The sequence below is a fragment of the Drosophila busckii genome, chromosome 2L (assembly GCF_011750605.1).
Source record: "Drosophila busckii strain San Diego stock center, stock number 13000-0081.31 chromosome 2L, ASM1175060v1, whole genome shotgun sequence".
NCBI classification, from domain to species: domain Eukaryota; kingdom Metazoa; phylum Arthropoda; class Insecta; order Diptera; family Drosophilidae; genus Drosophila; species Drosophila busckii.
The window spans coordinates 17,529,825-17,554,111 of NC_046604.1; the positions used below are offsets into that span (position 1 = coordinate 17,529,825).

Here is a 24,287-nt window from a genome sequence, read left to right on the forward strand (position 1 = left end):
CTCATGTGTTGTCTTTAAATATTGTATTTAAATCATTAAATATAATGTTTTTATATGAAAAGTAACTGAATTGTAAATTTGTTGCATAGTTTAATAAAAAAAGTCCAAAAAGCAATTGAATAAAATATTGCTGAGTCTTTCTTTTGCCTTAAGTCTTTGTTAAAATGTTTATTAAATGTTAAAAATACAAATTGTTTGAAAAAGTTGCAAACAAAAAATATAAACAACTCTGCAGCAGATGAAAATAAATATTGTTATGCTAGTATTTTTTATTTTTGCTGCTATTTAATAGCATAGCAAAGAAACTAAAGCGCGCCGCTTAATTTTCGTTAGTTGCCTGCCACTTGCTCAGTTGTGATTAATGATTGCTTATGAAAGCGCATTCGAAAATTTCATTAAATTGTTATAAATGAAGCGGCTGGCGCTAGTCGCAGCACAAACATTTCTCAAACTGGAATTCAATTTGCAAATGCAGCTTGAAATGTATCAAAGTGCTTAAATCAAATCTGCGCCAGCCGATCTGCCACATGCCACAAATAATAGCCCAGAGCCTTTGACCCAACCAACAACAAAAAATTCAATCGCCTTCAACCCGCCGGCTGACAAGCCTATTTGACCAGCTTCAATGACCAGAGGAGGGCTGAATTCGTTTGAGCGCATTTTGAATATGGCCTCTAAAAACTGAAAGCCAAACGCTTTGGCGAGCGCCTTTGTAGGCTAAGGACATTTCCCAATCCCTTGCCCCACTCCACTTGCCATTTGCTGCTTTGAACGAGCGTCTGCATTGGAGCTGATAACATTCAAAAAGGCAGCAGCAGCACCAGCAGCAGCTCTCGACTCTACCAATTATATGTGAGTGCCTGTGGAAAGTCAACTACAGACGGAGTAGTCCTGGATATGTCCTCGCTGCAGGGCTTTATTCAAGCGCTTTTGATGTTCGTATGTAGAGCAATGTAAACAGCAAAATATCTTGAGGTTTTCAAAAACAATTTAGCTTGTTGAATTATGTAGCGGAAGTTTTAAAATTCTGTTGTTATTATTTTAATATAATATTATATTAAAATAATAAATAAAAATATTTTAAGCCGACACAATAAATTAATAATATAATAATAGTTAGCTTGCTATAGTCGCTCGAAGCTTAAAATTTGTATACTAAAATTTTCACATTTGTTCTATTAATTAACAAGCAAACAAATTTAAAGCGAAACAAAATATTAGAATAAAATGAAAAATACATGCAATTTATTATTCATAAATGTTTAAAACTTAATAAATTGTAAGCTTATAAATTCAACAAAGAAATATATTTTTCAATTTTTGTGTATTCATTCTTTATTTATTTAAATTTAGAAGATTATCTACCAATGTGCTATATTTTTTATATATATTTACTATATACAGCATTGGGCAGCTTAAACATTAAATCTATTTTCAAATAAATGGTTTCATTTTATATTAAATTAAATTCATAAATTTAATTTCAATATTTTCTGCAAATGCTAGTGCCAAATGCAGTAAAAATAATGCAAAGCTAGTAATGTAAATAATAAATTAACTATTTTTGGAGTATATAGAACAGCTTAAGCAAGAATTCTATTTTCAATATTGTTGCTTTTAATATAAAATATTTTTTGTAGCGCTTAAAAGTAGGCTACAAATATTAAACTGCCGCTTCAGTTCTAAGCCAAGTTGCTATTTATTATAAATAAAGTTAAAATATGCTTATGCACTTTACTTTCCATAAAATTTCAATTTGCCATTATTTAAAAAATGACCCAACATAACTTACAACTGTTGTACAACTTTAACAACAAGAACAAAAGCAGCAGATGACATATATAAACACACACAACACACACACGCGCGCAGCTATATGTGTGTCAAAGTGTGTGTGAATTTATGGCATAAACCCTTTTTGAACCCCAACTGCCAGCAAACAGATTCTAAACGAATCAGAAAACAGAAGTTCTGCCTAGGCCTAAAGGGGTGGGGGGGTTGGGATTTACACGCTTGCTTCAATATACAAATAAGGGTTTCGAATGCCATATTGACTGTCGTCGTGCCCAAAAAGATGAAGTGATTTCTTATCCAACAAATCCACTGTTGAGATTTCAACAACAGCAACAGCAACAACAACAACAACAATAGTTGTAATAGTTGAAAGGGGTTGGTGTGTGTGTGTTAAGGAAGTTTATTAAAAAATTGTGTGTGTTTGCGCTTGGCGCGTGTCCGGTAGGGTTGTCCGTTTATCCTTTGGCATGAGGCAAATCAGTTAACTAAATATGTTGTTAAATATTTATTTAGGTAGCTTCTAATGAGTTTCAAGTGGGTCTTAGAGTTAAACAGAAAGAAGGTTGAGTTAAGTAGCCTAATTGAATTATAAGCTTAAAGCAGAGAGCAAAAACTTTTGAAGTACTAACAACAAATAGAAAAATAAATGCAGACAAATGTTTTAAATTTAGTTTAAGTATTTTAATAAAATTTTGCTTAATTTATATAAACAATAAATCATTGTTAGCATGAATATCGTTCACGTTTTTATAAAATTCCTTTTGGAATAAATTAAATTTAAAAATGTATATATTTTAAAAATTTGACACACTGTTCAGAACTTGCTTGGCAATCAAATTTGAATTTCTACGCTTATTAAAGCAAAATATAGCAAAGATTACTGATTTATTATTTAAGAGCTAAGTTGCTTAGTTCAAAAATAAGCATTTTAGTTCTTTTATTTTGTATAATTTTACTTTCATTTTAGGTATTAAGAGTGAGAAAAAAAGTTGTACGCTAAATTTGCAATGACAGCGTTTAATTTGAATTATTTTATTTTGCATAATTTGAGTTAAATTTCATTTTAAGCATTAGAGAGCTTAAATTATTTAAAATGTATATATTTGCTATTAAATCATTTATATGGCATTTAATTGAGTTTTCGTAACTGCTAAGTTTTACTTAATTTGTTCTTTTAATTTTTTTAAACCGCTTGAAAAGTAAATATGCATTTTAAAACTTATCCAAGTGCAAAATAACAAAGTTTACTGATTCATTGTTTATAAAAAATTTGTTTAGAGCAAGAAAAAGTATGCGAATTGCTTTATTTTGCTGCGTAGAGGAAATGTGGATTTTAAGTTTTAAATATTTAATATTTAAAATGCATAAATTTGCTATTAAATCATTTCTATGGCATTTAATTGAGTAACGAAAAAGCTGCAAACTTTTACTTAAAATTGCTCTTTTAATTTTTTTAAACCGTTTGAAAAGTAAACGTGTTTTTTACTCCTATTAAAGCAAAAATAACAAAGTTTACTGATTTATTGTTTAATAATAATTTGTTTAGTATGCGAATTGTTTTATTTTGCATAGCTTGAGTTTAATTTCATTTTAAGTAAATATTAAAATATTTAAAATGCATATATTTGATACTAAATCGCTATGCTAAGTAAAATTAAATTGCATGTGTTATATTTTTGCTTGGTAAAATAAATTTATTTAAATAAAGCATTGTTGCTTATTATTGATTATTTTTGAAATTAAAACAAGCAGTAGTTAAAGTTTTTAAATAATTTTTATTGAAACTTTTGTGTGTGTGTTGGTTTTTTGTATTAGATCTACGATTTTGTATTAAGATCAATTTACAATTGGACATTGTACAACAATATCATAATTATAATAGTTTAATATTACAAATAATGTTACATGTATTGTTAAATATAAATATATGTATACGCGTGTGTGTGTGTGTGTGTGTGGATTAGTTATACTTGAACATATACACAACAGTTATAGTTTATATAGAGGGAGTGGGGTAAGTATAGCTATAACTATATATATATGTATATACGTCTGTTAAATTCGTAGTGAATGCTGATACGACTGTTGCTATCACTAAATAGAGCGAGATAGTGTGTGAGAGAGAGAGTAGGGGATATGCTGTTGTGTATGGAAGAATTTTTATGTACAGGCGCTCCAAGTGGCGCATCAATCGCCGCTGCTAATGGAGCTGCCACATAGAGAGCTGCCGGCATGTGGATTGGCTGACATATTGAGCGCTTGAGCGGCATAGCCAAAGGCATGACTGCTCAATGGCGTGCCCGTTGGACTATCCAAATCCAGCGCGGGATTAATGCGCTTCTCCTTTTGCCGTCGATTGCAGAACCAAACGCGCACCACCTCCTTATCCATGTGCAGGCGCTCGGACAGCTGATTAATCTCCTCTGAGGTGGGCTTGCAGTTGAGCATGAATGCCTGCTCCAGTGCACCACGTATGGTGGTTTCAATGGACGTGCGCTTCTTGCGCCGGCGACCCAAAATACTCTCCGGTGTGCTGCTCAAGCTGCTGGTCATGGTGTTGATATTGAATACACCACCTGCGGATTTGGCTACACTGTTGTCTGCATCTTCGAGCCACTTCTGCAGCAGCGGCTTGAGCTTGCACATGTTCTTGAAGCTCAGATTAAGCGCCTCGAAGCGTGATATAGTGGTCTGTGAAAAATCATTGCCATAGAGCTTGCCCATGGCTAGACCCACATCGCCTTGTGTGAATCCAAGTTTAATGCGTCGCTGCTTAAAAGTTTTGGCAAACTGCTCCAGCTCCTCCAAATCGGTGGTTTCCTCTGGCGACTGCTCCAGCTTGGTGGCCATAACAGCAGCCACAGTCGCAGCACTTGCCAGCGGCTTGGGCGTGCTGCTGCTGTTGGACGAGGGCTGCATACTCGGGGGTGTTGGGTGTCAACACTGCGCTGCTTATGCCCAAACTCGCTGCAAGCGAATTGGGCGGCGTGCGCTGCTGCTCGCTATGACGCGCCACTGGACTCAGCGATGGACTGCGCAGCGGCGACTTGTTCAGCGGCGTCGAGTAGTTGCGCTGCACAGGCTCACGCTGCTGCTTTAGCTGCTGCAGCGCTTGAAATTGCGCCAGCGCCTGCAGCGAATTCTGCAGCAAAAACTGCGTTGCCAAATTGGGATTGGGAAATGCTTCAGGCGCTAGTTGTCTAACCATTTCTATGTAGCTATGCAGCTGCAGCTGCAGCGCTTGCTGCATATCCTCAGGATTGAAAGCCTAGAGGGCGGCTGCGCTGCTTGCGTGGGCGTGGCTGCTGCTGCTGCGCGTTTGCTTGGAGGCGGCGGCGGCGTTTCGCTGCTGCGCGCTAAATTCAGCACCTGATTCTCCAGCTCTGCATCCAATTCCGCTGCGCTGCGTTTGCTGCTCAGATTTTGTGCTGCGCCATGCTCCTCGCCATAATCTTCAGCCTCGTAGCTTTTGCCGCAGTCTGTAAGCAATAGAAAAGTTTATCTTTAGTTTAGCTATTTTTCAATTTTCCAATTCACTGAAGTTCGCATAATTTTGAAGGCAAATTTTATGCTTTCTTCCAATTCAGTTGGCCTGCTGCTTGTTCTGCGTTTAGACCGATAGCAAAAGGGTTCGCACCCACCCACCCACTGACCAAAACCAATTCATTGATGCATAATAATTGAAAAGAAATTTATAAGCAGCGCTGCTTTTTGCTTTTTGCTTAACTTTTGTTGTTCTCGTAACTGCGCAGCGCACGTTTGAAATTTATTGATTTAATGTACCTAGCAAAACATTTCCGGTTATGTAAGATAATACACCATGGTATAAAAAAAAACAATTGATTCTAGCGCTATAGAAAGTTTAGGGAAAACACTAATCAAATTGCTTTGAAGCATGGGCGTAGCTTGCACATAAGGGGGCGTGGCAGAGTGATACAGAAATTCATAATTTACTTGTGCACATTTTTGTTGAATTTTGTCATGATGAGAAATATAAATAATTTAACATTAAGTTTTATATTTAAAAATTTAGCAACTTTATACAGCGAAATAATTGGAAATACTTTAATATATTCAGTAAATATTTTTTTTTCATTTAAATTGCAATTTTGTTTGTTAGCTACTGGCGAACTGGGCGAGTGCACAAATATTTGTTATTATTTTTGTTTCAATTTTTAAAAATATTTATTTTATTTATTTTATCCTTTTATTATTTATCTATTAGGGCCCTTCTGCTGCGCCCTGCCTACGCCTCTGCATTTAGACTAAGCACAGCTGCAAAGTTATAGCTATTCATAGTACTAAATAATCATAGATCGTTTCTTCTTTGCTTTTCTGCTCTTAGCTTTTAAGACTCCCAAGCAAATTTTGAATAGTTCTGCATTCAAAATTCCATTTAAATGCATATTTTGAAAATATACTACATGAATTTTCAATATATAAAAAAAGCATATAGAGCATTTTAAATATTAATTGGCGTTAAGTAAGTGAATTTAGCAAGAAAATTCATTAGAAAAGTCAGAATGTGGCATCGATATGAAAATGTAGCTTAGAACATTTTTTATTAATATAATCCATATGTAATTTCAATAAGAAATAAATAGAAAAAATATTTAAAAATATGTCAAAACATTTTTAGGTAATATTTATATTATAAATCTTAACTGGCGCTTAGTAAATTTAGCACAAAAATTCATTAAATAGTCAGAAAGTGGAATCGATATTTAAAGCAAGTCTAGAATATTTTTTACTATCGTCAGTAAGTTCAAATAGCAATAAGATTTAAATAGAAATAATAAGAATGTTTAAGAAATTGTTAGAAATAATTATAAAATATTTTAATTTGAATGGGTTTTGTGCTTTGAGCAAAATATTTTAAGTCTCCGCAAGCTTTAAAAATCAATTTTAAGCAGCAGAATATAGTTTTTGATAACTGATAGTTGTAAGCGGCTTTTGGCAGTCAGAACGAGAGTTTAAAACTGCTAACGGGATTAGAGGCGCAGCTTGGAATCATTTTTTGCCATGCGGGTGCTCGACGCTAGTTAAACAAAAAATTTAGAATTCGCCACGTTATGTGGGCAGCTGCTTTTATGACTTTGGGCTAATATAGTTAGCAGACATGCAGTCAGTTAAAAATGCGCATAAGGGTTAAAGGCAAGCTTGTAAAATTTCCCTTTTATTCAAACTCACCCCATGCTTGTGGGCAACCCCCTAAAAATTTTAAACAATTCGTTACAATTTTGAATGCACGAGTTGCGGATTTTGAGAATTTCGCTTGCGCTTTGAGGGGGGGTGAGGTGAGGGCAGCGACTGCGATTGGCAGCGCGAAAGGGTTTGGCTGCATTGTTGCAAGTCAAGAAGCTGCCACACACACAAGCAACTTGCAACGCCTGCAGCGAATGCAACCTGAGCATAGAGTCTGCATCTCAGCTCTACTTGATACTCCAGGTGTGGCAAGCTGCGCTGCTTCGTCTCTACATCCAGGCAGCTGTGTTATCCTGCTGCTGGTTGCTGCTGCTGCTGCTACACTTGGTCCTCGTCCTGCTCCTGCTGCTTAACAATAGCCAAATGTGTGAATGCTTCCCAACTGACAAATGAAGCGCTTTGTTGTTTTTCTTGCTGCATTTTAGGGGTTGCTCACTAGCGCTGTCTCGCTTGCTCTTCCGCTCAGGCTATGGGCTCAACATTTTCCCCGATTTATGTGTAAAGATATAAAAGCAAAAGTAACGCATATGCAGCCCAACAATCCAATTATGCACTGAATGTTAAAGCAGCACATTAAGCAAAATATTAAATTTATGCTTTGATCAAAATGATAAATAAATATAGAAAGCGCTTGCAACTGCTTTGAAAACAGAAATAAAATTTAATTTTCTATAAGCTTAAGTATAAGCAGCATTAGCAATTAGTTTTTTTATTTAAAAGTTATGCATTTTTATATAAGCAGATTTTTTTTTGCTTTATATATGCTTGCAATTTGTTTGAATTTAGTTTTCATTGGGGCAAAGCGTGATGCAGTTTTAATTGTTAAATATATTTTTATTAACATTTTAGCTATATGTAAATAAATTTTTTATATTTTTTTCCGGGCATTTGCAGAATTATCTGCGATATTTATATATTTATATATTTTAAGCACAGTATATTTATAAATATCGAATGATCTTTCTGAGCATTAAATATATTTTATAAGCATGCGCGACTTTTCAGCACCTTAGGCATATTAATAAATGTTGCATAAGCTTTCTGCATGTTAAATATATTTTATTAACATTAAGCTTATCAAATTTAAAGCAAAACTAAAACTTAATTTTTAAATACTTTTAAATTTAATTTTTATAATTTTTTGTAATCATATTCTATTAACGTCGACTGTTTAATAGTTGACATTATATAAAAAAAAATTTGTATGCAAATAAATTTTGATAAGATCTTGGTAGACTTTATATTTCTGTTCTGATAAATAAAGAATATTCGCATTATAGAATAAGCTTTATATTTTTCCTCATTTTTGAATAATCGTTCTAAGCTTCTTACTATTTTTTCTAATATTATAAATTTATAAAAATCATATTTTAATGATTTTGCTTAGCTTTATATTTGTTTTAACATTATTATGTTGACAAATAATATTTTTGAATTATTATGCTACACTTTATACATTTTTTAAATCAATAAAAAATAATTTGCTAATCATAAATTCATGTATAAATTATTTAGCAAGTATTTCTTTAATTTATGAGGTTGATAAATAATATTTTAATTTATAAATTTTTAGATCAATACAAAATAGTTTGTTAATCATAAATTCATATATACATTATTTGGCATATATTTCTTTCATTTATAAGGTTCATAAATAATATTTGAAAGATTATGCTACACTTTATAAATTTTTAGATCAATACAAAATAGTTTGCTGATCAGAAATTCATATATAAATTTATGTTAAACAATTTTTATATGAATTAAGATATTACTTTAATTTTATATTATTTAATATAATTTTTAAACTGTTTTCTCTCTGCTACCGACTGCTCATTTGCTTACAGTTCTATACAAAGCTTGTTTGCATTTTGTACGCCCTTGTTACGCCCACTTAGCACACTTAAAAATAAAAAAAAACACCCAATCAAAAGCGCTGATTATAATATCAGTTCACTCAAAGGCGCGCTCAGAACTCAAATTACCCCCAAAGCAAACGCAATTAGCTTCACGCGAACTAATCCTTTACCCCCATACCCGTTACCTATACCCTTTACCTTTGTGCTTAAGCGGAAGAGGCGTGCAATTTGAATAAAATAGCAGTCAACAAGTGGCACTTATCAAAAAAAAAAACGCTAAGGGTAAAAAAAGGGTAATTTATTTTTTTTTCACACCTCAGCGCTATTCAAATGATATGTTAAATAGTCGAGAGGGGGGAAGCAACAGTTGATTGGGCAACCCTTTTTTTTACTAGGGTGCAACCTTTGAACTGTTGTTGTGACATTATTTAAATGAGCAGCGCTTAATATGCGTGTAAACCAATAAAAATGCAACTTTAATTGTCAGTTTGTGTTTGCGATATGGCAACACTGTTAATTTGACTAAATACATTACAGGGTTGCTCTCACCTACTTGGGGTGGCTTTTTGCATGTTTTTGCATAGATTAGCTGCAGTTTGTTTTGGTCTAGGGGTTGTCAAAAGGTCGCACCTTAGGCATAATTGTTGCCATAATCATTTAAAATTTGAAAAACTAGCAAATTTACATTTTGACAAATTGTTATGCGCATTGTCTTGTTTTGTTTGTTAGTGTGCGTGAAGAGGGGTCAGCTAGTGGGTTCAAAAGTACCTCAACCTTTGCATGTTTCTGCATATCAGTGGGTAGGGTAGGGGTTGGGTGGCATTCATTCATTTGATATATTGCTTGGCCTAGGGGTTGCAATTATAGTTATGGGAATTGTAGTGGGAGTCGATATGGCAGCTGATTTGGATGCGTTTGAGGAATGAGTGCGGCTGGCAGCTGTTAAAATAAAATATACCCAAAATATCAAGCGGAAAATCTTTTATAATAATTTCAGTTTTTGCATAGAAACGTTTGAGCATGTCTAAAACAATTCAAATTAATTTGAAAAAGTGTTAGATTTAATAACTGCATAAATTTCACTTAAATAAAGTTTTTTCCATAATTTTATAAATAAAATCTGTGGCTACAAATCAAATTTTATTGCACAGAAAAATTTAAAAATGTTGAAAAATATGTTAGAAATTAAATCTGCAGCATATTTCCATTCAAATAAAATATAATAAGCATGTATAGAAAATATAACATGCAAAGAAAATATATTTTATGCTTTTATAATTCAAAAAAAATTATAAAAAAATATTTATTTATGCTTAAACTTTCGTTTTCGCATTGAATTGGAATCTTAATTCAAGAAATTCTGTTTCTTCTGAGTTATAAACTAAAAGAATTCAAATAAATGCATAAAATTTGAGTTGAAAAATGAGTTTGCATTTAAATTCGCATAAATTTCAAACTAAATAAACATTCGTTTAAAATATTGCCTCAAAAAAATTATATTCTAGTTTAAAACTAAAAGAATTGCAAACAAATTCTTTGTATTAAATTGAATAATACATTTGAGCTATTTCAAATAGAATTTAATTAGAATATTATTTAATACTTTAAATTTTTTAAATGCTTAAAGTTCAAATTTATATTCAATTAAATGTGTGAATTGTATTGAATATGATGTTGGGAAACTTAGCTGCATAAATTTCGCATCAAAATTCAAATAAAATTTTTAAAGAACTTCTATTCAATTCGAATACCTGCGCCTGTAATTTAATATAAAATTGATGAACTGATTAGGGTGCGTCATTTCTGCTATTTGCTAACAAATTTCGCATTAACTCATTTCGAAACGGCAGAGAAATTGCATTGCCAGGATGCGCCGCAAAGGACACACTTCAGTCACGTGCATGGCACCTACCTATGGACTATAGCTATATATGGCTAAGGGTCTTGCCCACGCACCCACACACACACACACACACGAGTTTGCCAGCAGACTGTGGCGATTTAAAAACATTTGGGGTTGCATATTGGCAGAAACTATAAAATGAGACTGGGTCTGGGACTGCGACTGCGACTGGGTTTGGGTCTGGGTCTGGGCCTGGCCTTTGAGCAATAATAAAAGATACATCAATAAATGACTGTGGCTGTGTGGCTCGTGTGAGTAATCAATTTAGCAACAAAGTAGCCACGTTCCGAGCTCAAGTCTCCAGTCCCTAGGCGAACGAACGAACATGTCGCCTCTATATGGCCAAAGGATTAAAAGGAGCAACGTACCTGATAGAGATCGCAATGGTGATGGCGGTGTCGGTGAATTTGACATGTGTCGCATAACTATAAAGAAAATAATAAATAAAAATTGCGGTTAGCTAAGTCGGTTTACCAAATATTTCAACAAAATGCATTTTGAAAATTATTTGCATTGCAAATGGCAATGCGCACGTCCTTGCTGGACCAGCTGACCATTTGGTCAGTGAGTGCCGCAGTTTGGGGTGAGCTTGGGGTGCGCAACATTTTGTCTGGACTCTCTGCTCATTTGGCTCGTAAAATGTCCATTAGTATTTACGGTTCTCTGTTCTTAGACCGTAGCATGCAAAACTAACGCTGAGTGCTCCTCAGTCGCAAATGTTGTAAAAATTTTAAGCTTCGTGCTTTATGTGGCATGTGGCAACACTCGAACTCGAGAGTGATACAGAAATACATTGCTGACTGCTATTTGTATTTAAAGTATAATATATAAATGCTTAAAGTTAGCAAGCAAATGCAATTTGGCAACATTTTGCACAAAGCAAACGCAAGCGAAAAAAGAAAAAAATTAAATTATAAAAAACCAGATTTCATGCGGGGAGGCGGCAAAAGTGTAAGTACAATGCTCTGTGATTATTTTATTAAAAAATATTAAAAAATTTTTGCAAATATTAAATTTTATATATATGAATTGCTAACGATTATGAGTATTAATCATTATTTTTATTTAATTTTAAAATGTTTTAATTTATTTAAATGTTTTTAGCAATATTCTATTTAGAAACATAAAAAAAAATTGCCTGACATTCAAATTTCTAATTTTTTTTGAAAGGCGCTTAAATTAGTTCAATTAAATAAAAACTTTAAGCAAATTATTCTATTTAAAAAACATAGCAAAAGTGCTTCAAATAGGAAGTGCTCGAGCTATTAGTGAAAAATTAATTTATAATTTATTTTGTGTATATTTATTAATTTGTATTTATATTACAACTATTTATTTTACATTTTTTTGCAAATAAATCTACACATTATAATTAAATTTCAAACATCTTCAGATGCTTAAAAAAAATATACAAATTTTTTTCTAATCAGCATTTAATTTATTTTTAATATTTTTTGTAAAACAATTTTCTTCTAAAAAAAATTTTTTTGCATTCGCGTATTCATTTTTTGATTAAATTTAGATTTTGTTTGCTCTGGCTACATTATTGTTAATATAGAATCAATACTAAGTTACAAATTAAAATATATAAATTTAAATAAGTTTTTGTGTTCGAATGGAGAACTAAAAATTTGCTTAATATTTTTTATCAAGCTAATTCAATAAATATTTAAATACTACTAATAATGGCTCATTGCTTTATATTTAAGTATTTTGAAGTCTTTAGATTTTGTTGCCATTAATTTATTATTAATATGGCGATAACGTTTCTCCACCAGCTGCATTTCGAAATAATTTATATTGTATTTAGTTTACAAGTGGAATCTATTTAATTTGAACTCTTTGCTGTGCCGCTTGCTGCTTTTGCCCTTGTGCCCATTGCTGTCAGCCTGGCAGCTTAACTCCATAAGTTGTCGACTTATTCAAGTGTTGCACTCACACCTCAACCAAAAAAAAAAAGGGAACATAAGCATCTACATATTGAGCGCAGCTCTGCTGTTTATCCTGCATGTCCTGGCTGGCAGTTTTTTGTATCGCATTTTTTGGCTTTCTTTTGTTTTGCAAAGTAGATATTAAATTTATAGCTCCCCCGGGGCGTAAACAAAGTGTAGCCAGAGCCAGAGCCTTGACCAGTCGACACACACACACAGACATGCACACACACAGGGGACAGCAAAAAAGTGAACATATTTTTACGACAATATATTGTAGATGCTGAGGAGTTTTGGAATCCTTGTGCATAATGTGCGCTGCTCACACAAAATGTCGCATTATAAATATACAGATTACCCATTGGACACTATGTAAGTGTGTGTGTGTGTGTATCTGTGTGCGTGTGTGGTTAGTAATGTATTTTTGGGGGCAGCTTAGCTTGGCCAACAGGGAACTGCTCATGATTACAATGGGCATTAGTTTGCTTGATCTGCATGTTCAGCAAAAAATAATTTCACATGCAATTAAAAAGGCAACAAATTTTTGTTGCTTATTTTTTATGACTGTCTTTTCTTTTTTATGCACAAAATTAAGCATAAATTTGCACGCCTTCAGTTTTGCTAGAAAAGGAAGCAGCTCAACATTTTTTTTTGTTTTGGCTTGCTGCCGCGTTTTTTTAAAAGAGACTATGCAGGACATGGCACACAAAAAAAAATGCAAAATACCTAGACGTTTTTCAGGTAAAAAAGGACTCCATGCAAATGTAAACAAAGTAATGATCACACGCTCAGCAGGACTGCCTCAGCTGCTGGCCAGGACATTTGCCTGCTATCAAAACTATGCCTTGAAATTTAAGATCTGATAGTGCAACGAGAGATGCGCTCGCCTTTGTTGCAATCATTGCAGGGGGGCGTAACGCAGCCTAATGTGTGTGGGCGTGTGTCCTTTTGTAACAATTTTATTGCCGCAGCAGCGAGAGAAAGTGAAAGCAACAGGTACAAAGCTAAGAAAGTGGCTAAGGTGTTGAATTGGCTTAAGTTAGCTAAGCTATATAAATAATTATTCGTTAAGCAGAGCATTTGTCTGATTTAAATAAAATTTGAAAGCTACAAAAAATGTGGGATAAGAGCATTAAGATTTTATAAGTTTATCAAGCGCAAAACTATAAAATAAATTAATTGCTATAAATTGTAGAAAAGTCTAGAATTGCAGTTAATTGTTTTAATTTATAAAATATAAAAATAAAATAAATTAATTGCTATCAATTTTAGAAAAATCTAGAATTGCAGTTATTTGTTTTAGCTAATAAAATACAATAATTAAATAAATTAATTTCTATACATTTTTGACAAGTCTAGAATTGCATAATTAATATTTTTTCTCAAGCAAGCAAATTGTTTTTGATTTGTTGGATTAAAATTTTGACAGCTGCGCAGCATAAAAAATTTGCTAAGACTTCTAAAAGTTCTAGCAAAGGCAAAAAGTTTAACAAAAATTATTTAACTAATAAATAAATCAATTGTATTAATTAATTGCAGTAGATTTGTATAAAAGTTTTAAATTTAAACAAGCAAATTGTGCCAAACAATAAAAATAAATTTATTGCTCAGCAGTTTGCTTTAAATAAATTATTAAAAATGTATGCTAAGCAGTTCAAGCTTTAGCCAAACAGCATTAAAATTAAATTGCATATTTTGCAGAATAAAATTTTGCCGTCAGCCATAAAAATGTTAACTCTAAGCTACTTAATATATGTGCTTTAGTCAAAGCAAACAGCATTCAAATTAAATCAATTGCTGTATTTTTTGCAGTTGTCAAAGATTTTGCTGCCAGCTTTAGACAACTTATAACTTTTTATAATTAATATACAAATCCTACATTGATGTGCTGCACTTTCGTGTTGTTGTTGCAACAATTGCTGCTGCTGCTGCTCATGCTGCTGCTCTAAATCCAATTTGTTGCTAGCGCTAGCGCCAGTGGCAGCTGCTGTGTCATTTGTTGCTGCTGCATTTGCATTTGTTGTTGTTGTTGCTGTAGCAGCAGCCCAAAGACGTTGTTGTTGTTGTAGCAGTGGCATTTGTTTTAAATTAAAATAAAGTCAATAATAATTTGCACTGTCACTGTCACAAAATTCGGCGAGACACTAAATTTTTATATGCGCAACTGTCAAATGCACTTGTGTGTGTATGTTAATTTTAATGTCAAGTCACGACACGAAACAGAGTTGCTATAGTTTGATTTTTTATATTTTTTTGACATTTAGTTGCGGCTATATTCGAACCGACTTCGTGCGCTTGCCGAATGCAACTGTGTTCGATGTAAAAAGAATTAGAATTTGACTTATTATTGGTAACGGACTTTGAGTGAGTAATGCACACACACACAAATGTGTTGTGAGTGTGAGTGTGAGTGCGTGAGCGAGACGCAGCGCTTTGAGCGTAAAATGCATTTCTTGCTTGCACTCTCTGCGCTCTTCGTTGCGCTCAAACTCAGCAGCAGCGACAATTTCCAACCCTGCACCGTTAGAATTCGAGTGCGAGCGCGCGCGTAAGTGTGAGTGTGTGCATGTGTTTGAGCTGCTGCTGTGTGGATTCCATTCTTTGTCGCTGTCGCTGTCGCTGCATTGCCTCTTCCCCTCTTCTCCTCTCAGCACTTGCATTAGCATAGCGCGTCTCTTTTGTATGTTGAGTGAAATGGGTGTGGCCTGCGCTCTATGCTCAACTCGCTTATGTATGCATGCATTTATATTTTAAGGTGTTTGCACTTATTGGAGCCTTGTATATAGCACCCCAGACTACATACACATGCAAGTTTGTATGCACACACACACACACAACACACAGAGCATATGCTATATGATATTTTACTTCACTGTGTGTACATGTTTCATTTCAAAGCGTGCGCTAAATGCATTAACTACTTTTTTTTGTATTTCACATTTCAATTAAACTGAACTGAAAAATTTAGTTTTATTTTGCTAGCAACGCTTTAACTTTAATTATATTTATTTGTATAGTAACCTTAATGGAGTTTATGTGAACACTAAAACTGATGAAGACTATCACTTTAAGCGTCAATAGCCTTAGCAGTAGCAGGTCAGCAACTTTAGTTATAATACAATAAGTAAGCTTGTTAAATAAATAAATTTGAATTTTTAGTTTAAAATTTGTTTAATTAAATATATAATTTTTTAAATATATTAAAAAGCCATTAAAAAAGTTATTCAAATCTTTTTACCTATAATAAATATCATTAACTCAAGTTAGCAGAAAAGTGCGTTTAAATTTATTTAGGCTGTATTTAATAGAATAATTTAAATTTATGACTATTAATAGAACATTAAAATAAATTGTAATCTAATTTAATTTTCAAAATTTTATTTGTTTTAGTTTTAAATTCAATTTTGTTTATGAAGTTGTGAAATGTTTAGGAAGTGCGAAAATTAAAATTAATAACACATTCAAATATATTTACTCTAATTTATTCAAAAAATTCTTAGTTCAACATTTAAATATGAATAACAATGCAAAAAGTTAATTAAGCTCATAAATTATTATATCAATAAATTCAAACAATGCATAAAAATCTTTAAAAAAATATATAAAAGCCATATAATTTATAATATAAATTTAGTTATCAGAAGAGTAAAAATAAATGCCAACGTATAAATACATCTTGAATTTTTAATAAAATGCAATTCAAATTAAATAGATAAATAATAAGCAGCAATAAATAACACTAGCCTATAAATGTTTATTCATTTTCTAACTCTCAGTGCTTTGATTTAAATGTGTTATGAATTAATTATTAACAATGTCGTATTAAACTCAAGGGTAAAAAATTGAGGATCAGTGTCGAGGATTACCAAAGATCTTCCACAGCTTAGCTGCGCAGCAAACACACTTGTCCAGGGCTAACAACCCCATTTGCCGAGCTGAGGCCCAGGGGTGAGACAATAATGCGTAATTTTTTTTTTGCTTTACGAAAAAAATCAAATAAATTTGTGTAAAAAATAGGTAAAAATAGAAATCTTGGGTGCAAAAAAATACAAAGAAAATAAATTTGCTATTGAGGGTTGGGGGTAGCTACTTGCCTGCCGTTATTTTATATCTAACGGAATTTTTGGCAAATTTTCTCACCAAAAGCAGCAAAAATCTTGCGCCATTTTGCAACCCTTCGCATATTTAAATTTTTACCCCCTTGCGCGCTTTGAGCTGCAGCCATTATTTAAAATAATGCCACCATCTTCTTTTTTTTTAAACTTTACAATCGCATTAGGATTTATGATCTTTGCTTTACAGCTTGTAAAGCGTTTTTATTGGATTTGCCTGCCACCCTCAATTGGCCCATAAGCTGCTCACAGTTGGTACTAACACCAGACAAAGCTTTTCTATTTTGTTGGGGGTGCATTTGCCATGTCAAAGGTTAGCGCTTGGATTTTTTTTTTTTGCGCCGCAGGCAGCCGCAACCTTTGGGTCGGTCGGTCGGTTGGTGTGCGCTAACATACATTGAGCACTGTAAGTGGTTTTAAATTCCATTAAATAAAGTTGTAAAGGTTCAACTTGTACTTGAGAATTTTCACGCATATTTTGTTCGCACTTTTGTAAAAAATTTATTAATATTTTAGTGATTTTAAATGGAGTTTGTGTGTTTCGCCTGCCCTGGGGCGAGTTTTATGTAGTGAGAACTTCTCTATGTGTGTGCGTGCGTATGTGTGTGTGTGTGGGGGAGTATTGGTCATGTATTGTATTAAATGTGCTGCTTGTAATTGAGCTGAGTGGGGTGTGGGTTGAAGTATTGAAGAGTTGGGCAGTTTGAAGTTGTGGTTAGGGCGAGTTGAACATAGAAAATAGCTGAGTAATATTTTAGAGCAAGAGCTTAGCTTAACTCATTATTTAAAGCAAGTGCTTGTAGTTTAGATTTAGCAGTCATTCTATCAATCAATCAATCAATAATTAAGAGCAAATTTTATAGTTACAAGCAAAGTAAATATTTAAACAAAGCTCTTAAAGCAAATAAATTGCAAGCAATATTTGAGTATAACAAAAATCAATTTAAAAATAAAATTGTATAGAAAATAATATTAATATATCTAGTTTAACATATATCGCAGCGGCTAACAGAAAGCTTGTTTAAATTGAAACTAATAATAAAAAGAAATAAAAAGTGCAAAAGTAAAAAGTGCAAAGTAAAATGCGTAGTAATTTGTTTGTTATATTTTGTATAAACAATTGCATGATTTTTACTCACTAAGTTGTGTATACTTAATCCGCTTTAATTAATCAATAAATTGTGCAAAACCCTTTTCAGACATGTTAATTGAATTCGTTTGCGCTCGCACTCTGTTCAATCATTGAATGTGCTCTGTGCTCCGCTATGCTGCAGTCTGAGTTGCTTTTAATTGAAGTTTAAAGCGCAACAACTCAACTCGACTCGACCAAAGCCAAAAGGCACTTAATCATGTCGCTGACAGTCGCTGTAATCACAGCTCGTTGACTCTGCATATCGAAAATACACGTGCGGCTACATCACAGTCATATGTTATTACCGCAATTGTTTTTGTGACGCCGAAGAATAAAAGCGCGTGTGCTCCGTGCTAAAATTAATAAATCGCGAAAATTAAACACATACCAAGTGCGAAACGCACAACATTAAAGCGAAGCATACTAATAAGACAACAGTACAATTGCGCAGCGAGCGCCTGGCCGGGTTTTAATGTTTGGTTTTAATTGCTTTCTCGTGTAAATTGCAACTTTAAATTCGTGTAAATGAGCTGCTTAATAAGCCTAAATAGCATTTAATCAATAAAACAAAATATAATTATAAAAAAAAATTGTTTATCCTTGACCAACTTCCTTTTCAAACTAACTGTTTATTTAAAAATACGTGCTTTGAGCAACTTTGTTTTGATATATTTATATATATATTATTAATATCATTTCATATAAATGGAAAATGCGACTGCTCAAACTTTTGCTAAGCAGAGCAGCTTTGCTTAAAGTTTATCTGGTCAGTTTGCAACACTTTTCTTATCAATTACTAACATGTTTGGCTGTTGGACTTACCTTTGTTCATTGTTGCTGCTGCTTGAGTTGCTGTTGTTGCTGCTGTTGCTGCTGTTGTTGCTGCTGTTGCAGGACTGGCTGCAAGTTTGGACGCATCGCGATAACATTGAGCGTTGTTTGGCGGCGGCGGCGGCTTGGCGGGCTCGTAAATCGACGCAGCAGCAGCAGCAGCAACAGTTGCTGGTGTGGGCAGCGACAATGGCAATGGCAATGGCAGTGGCAATGGCAGTGGCAGCAGCGCTGTGGCAGTGGCAACTTCAGCATTGTTTTTGCCATCATAGACGACACCATGCCAATAATTGTTATGGCTTGTTGGTTGCTGCTGTGTTGCTGCTGTGCTGCTGCTGCTTGTTGTGCTGCTGCTGCTGTCTTCGGTTAAATCACGCAGACGCTGCTGATGCAGCTGATGTGCGCGTATAAGACGATCCCGTTCGTGAAAATGACGCACGAAGTTTTTTTCGCCATTTTGACGAGGACGTGCCAAAGGAGTTGCTGAGGTTAATGACTTCAAGTTGCTGTGGCTGCTGTTGCTGGCAAATGTCTCTGCTGCATTTATTAATGTGCTGCCTGCGCGCTGCTGTTGATAATGATGTTGAAACATAATTTCATGCAGCGGTATCAAAAAGTCTGGCAAGGATTTATGCGTTTTGGCGCTGACTTCCATGTTGCCATAAAAAGGCGGCAATGTAGGCGTGGCGTGCAACTTGCTGCTATTATAATTGTGCGTCTCCGTTGGCTGCAAGTACCAAGCGCTTGCAACATGCGGTGGCAAGCAGCCATTTACGTCTATAAATCAAAGCAAATCGAAAAGGGTTAAACAATTGCATTTTTATGAACAACAAAATGAAGTGAAAACAACTTTTTTTTACCCAAAAAACAAAGCAATATATTCACAAAAGGGTTGCAACATTAGCAGCACTTGCTACATAGCTTAAGTCAACCCCTTTTTAGGGCTCTAACTGCCTTTGCTCTGCCTGCTAGTTATGTCACTATCAATTACTCATCATTATTGTTACGCCTTTTATTGAGCAAAATGAAAACGCATTTTTTTTTGCTTTTTGGGGTGCTGCCATTTCCATTTCCTTTTCACTTTCACTTTCCTTTTTTAATGCTTAATCAGTCGCTCATCGCTTGCACGTAATGCGATTCGCTGCATCTCGTTTATGACTTTGATTGATTATCAATCTTTCTAATTTTTATTTTATAGTCAGCCCAAAAAATTTGAACATTTGTGCTTAGTGTGGGCGTTTTAGCTCATAAGCGTGCGCTGGCACGCCCTCTACCGGTTGAAACAACAGGCGCCCATTTTTAAATTCAGGATGTTGTAACTCCATTAGGCAGAGGGTGGCAAAGGACATTTTGATAGCCATCAGTTTGAATTTAAAATCTATACATTTGTCATATTTTTACTTAGGCTTAAAAATAGCTCAGATGAATTTTTTTAAAAATCATTTTTGCATTTCTTTCTAAACACTCTAAAATTTTTTTTAAAATTTTTGCTGCTTTTGGTTTTTTATCCGTCTACATAAAAATCTATGCATAATATTTTAAGCAATAAGCTGGTTAGCTCAATATTTATATTTAAGTAAGACTTAAAATTTGTATAGTGTACTATTATTTTTAAATTTAGGCTTAGTAACTTAGTAGCCAAGTTAGTGCGTGTTTTAGTTTGTTTACTGTTGAAATAAAAACAGCAAAAAGCATTTGCTGGCATAAAAAATTAAAGTAAAATTTTTTCTGTATTTTTTTATTTTAGTTTCATTCGGAAAATTTATGATTTCAATTGAATATTGGATTTTAATATATTTTTGATAAATAAATATAAATTAAATTTGTTTTTGGCAAATATTTAATATAAAATTAAAGATTATTTAATTTTATTATTTTTAATCAAATATTAATTTCTTAAAATATATTTTTATATTATATTATTAGCTTATTCATTTCAGCTCAATAAATAGATTATTTAATTTTAGTTATTTTTTATCAAATATTCAATCTTCATATGAAATTTATATTTTTTATAGTTATTATTTGCATTAAAATATTCTTCATAAATAAGAATATTTAATTTTAATTATTTTGTTAGTGAGTTTTAATATTTGTTATGAAATTTATATTTTATATTTTATTATTAGCTTATTATTTGCATTTCCATTTCAAATATTGCTCAGCATTTTTGTGAAGCAGTTTTCGAGCATAAATAAACTATTAAATCGAATTTGAAATCATTAAAAATATATCAAAAAAATATAATAAAAATACTAGCAGTTAGTATATTTTTTCTCGTTTTTAAACACTAACTTAAACTTTTGTTACATTTTTTATTATTTGCAATAATAATAACAAAATGATTTTTTATTTGACTTGCATACATAACAAATGTTGCCTAATAAAATTCTAGGCATTCTACTAAGTCTAAGTGAATTAACAATAGTAAATGATTTTAATTACTAAGCTGCTCGCTGTGTGGTCTAATTTTACATAGAATAATTCTTTATATAGAGAGGGGTCTGAACAGTTTTCTATTATAAAAATAAGACGTAACTTGAAAATTTAATAAAAATGCTGCAAAATAATGCAATGAAAAAAATGCATTAAAGGCAACAACTGATGCTGCTGTCACTTTTAGCTCTTTTCGAACCCCCCCGCACCCTTGCCCGCACTATTGTTGCAAAGTCTAATGTGTTTGCCAGCCGGTGCATGCAACAATGGCACAAAGGGTGCTGCCTCAATAGAAATCAAAGCGCATATAAGAAAGCAATAAAGGCAAATGGTGCGAAGAGAGGGGGGAGAGGGGGCAGGCAGCCAACCAGGTAGCCAACAAGATAAGTCGAAAGGATAGCGGCGGCTGCGTGTTAATCGCCATGTTGCAGGTAATGTTGCAACACAATGCAATGCAACAGCAAAATAAAATATAAAAAATATAAAAAAAAATGATATAGAAGAAAAGTGAGCGCGCGCTCGATTTAGTTGGCACAGCTTGCTTTAAGACGCCGCAAGCAAGCGAAAGGATGTAGCCGAACAAATTGAGCCTGAAAAAGGATTTTTAACAATTGCCAAATGCTGCATGTGGCAGCTGCAACTGCAGTTTGTCTAAAATTTCAACGCTAAACTTTCACCTTTCGCTGATGTGTTTATAGCCTCGATTGACAGGCGCATACAATTGGCATTGACAGCTTGTTGTATTGAACTGCAGTCAGCTTTCTATATGCCACGCCCCACGCCGCACTTTCCCTCGTTTTCATTTTCATAATCCTTGGCACACTTCCTGCTTATTATTGTCACCCTTTCAATTCCAATTTTTTTTGCATCTTTAAGACGCGTGCAGCGCACACGCCTCACGCCCCTTGGCAAGGGGTTAAAGGTTGCCTTTTGTCTTTGTTCTAGCTGCGCATTCATCAGTTTATAAACCCAAAGCTAGCCGCAATTATTCAAACTTAACATTCATCGCTTTAATGTACAATTTGTGGTTTGGCATAATTTTCTATGCATCATTAGCCTTATTTTCATTCATTGCGAGCAACTATAATTTTTTTGTTTAAACAAATGAGCTCATAGCACAGTAGCTGCGGCTTTATTGTAATTTGAGAAGCGCATAGAGCGGCTGATTGATTACACAGCAGTGCAAAGTGCAAGTCATTACGCATTTATTTTATTTAAATTTTTTTTATCAATATTTAATTACTCGCTGGTCTAAACTTTTGCTATTATTTTAAATGCGGTCATTAACATGTCAAGCAAAACAAAACGTTTGATCTATAATTAGCGATAAAATAGTTTCAGTTGTATAATAAAAATAAAAACATCAGCACGCCTGATAAGCACGACTTAAATTTAAAGTGCTTTAAAAATAAAAGTTAAAGGGCAGTTAAAGTTAGAAAAAAGTTGAACTTTCTGCGGAGAGTTACTTAATTGGAGAATGTGCCAAAGATGCGCTAAAGATTTCGCTCTGGGCCAAAATAATAAAGCAACTGATCTGAAATAACAATAAATTCGTTTTTTGTGGTTTTTGTGGTGAGTTTGAAGAATGTTATGGCATAAATTCGGTAACAAAGAATTACAAAATAGCATAAAATAAAATTAAATGAGAAAAATATATATACGCGTCAGCTGTGCCAAGTTAAGCGTAGAACGCAGAACACTGACAGAAAAAAGGTGGCATTAAAATATAAAAATTTAAAAAATTTTTTAATTATATAATTAAATATAAGTTCTTAAGAGCTATATAATGCGTACATATGCACAGCAATTCCGCTGTATATTTATATTGAAAATTTGAATAATAATAATTAATATGTACAACATTATGTAGCTGCAGATTCGTGCGTTTATACTAACTTTTGCATAAATGTAATTATGGGTAATTATTATTATTATTATTCAACTAAAATGTGCACTACTCATAGCTGCAGCTAGTTATTAATGCTAGTCAAATAGATACGCGCAAAATATAAAATATATGTTAATGAAATAAATGAATTATGCTAAAAGTATTAATAATAAATTTTTTATAGAAATTTATTTATTTTACTTAAAAAAATTAAAATAAAAATTCATGGCATAATTTTAAAATAATTTCGTTATGTTATTTATCATCATGAAATTTTATTAAAGGCCATTTATTCTAGGATAACGATAAGTATATGGGTATGAATAGCAAAGTATTTTAACTTTCGGAATATAATTTAAATAAATTATAAATCGTAACTTTTATAATAAAATCTAAAAATTTAATTTTTATTTAATTGTTTTTTAAATGTAAATTACTTAAAAATTAATAATAATAATATGTATGAGTTCAACTGAACAATTTTAAAATAATTGCTTAAATGTTCATCAACAATACTATGTAAATTTTAAATAAGTCAATATATAATGAGGCGAATATACTTTATGCGTTTTCAATTGAATAAGAATGTTATTTTAATTTTAAAATATTAAATTAAAAGTTGTAACTCTTACAAAAAAAAAAATCAAAAGAACAGATTTTATTTCTTATAAAAATTTTATTTTTAAAAAAATTCTATGAGGCAAATAAAAATTCAGTGGCATAACTCTAACATATTTTCTAATTTAGCATCATGAAAATTTTTATTCCAGGCTGAAGGATAAGGAATATTTGATAAAACGTATTTAGCTTTCCAAATAAATTTATAAATTACTAGTTGTAACTTTTATAATGAAAATTTAAATGTTTAAATATAGAAACAAAACATAGATTAAATTTTCATTTACCTAATTTCATTTATAATATATTGCTAACAATACAACAATTTTGCTTTAAGCAATTGTTAAATTAACTTAATTTCTTGCAGTGTATTTAGCAGCTTCTAAGGTCGCAGTACGTGCGTATAAATGAACAATGCGCGTACCTAGCGCAGCTTAGAACATTCGCAGCAGCTGCTGAAGCGCGTTAACCGAAAAATAAGTGAAGCTATGAATAAATTTGGCCAAAGTGCCACGTTAGTAATAGTGGCAGTGTTAGGTGGCAGTGCGTGCGGCGCCTACTACCCAAATGAAAATGAT

At 32.8% G+C, this 24,287-nt stretch overlaps 1 protein-coding gene across 1 annotated transcript; it reads right to left on the reverse strand.

Annotated features, from left to right (window-relative positions):
• Positions 1-3,749: 3,749 nt before the first annotated feature.
• LOC108599549 (POU domain protein 2) lies at positions 3,750-18,913 on the reverse strand. Its single transcript, XM_017986444.2, is given in 5 exon segments — positions 3,750-4,687; positions 4,689-5,064; positions 5,067-5,273; positions 11,130-11,186; positions 18,759-18,913. Coding segments are annotated over 5 exon segments (1,356 nt in total). The 5' UTR covers positions 18,769-18,913; the 3' UTR covers positions 3,750-3,981.
• Positions 18,914-24,287: the final 5,374 nt, after the last annotated feature.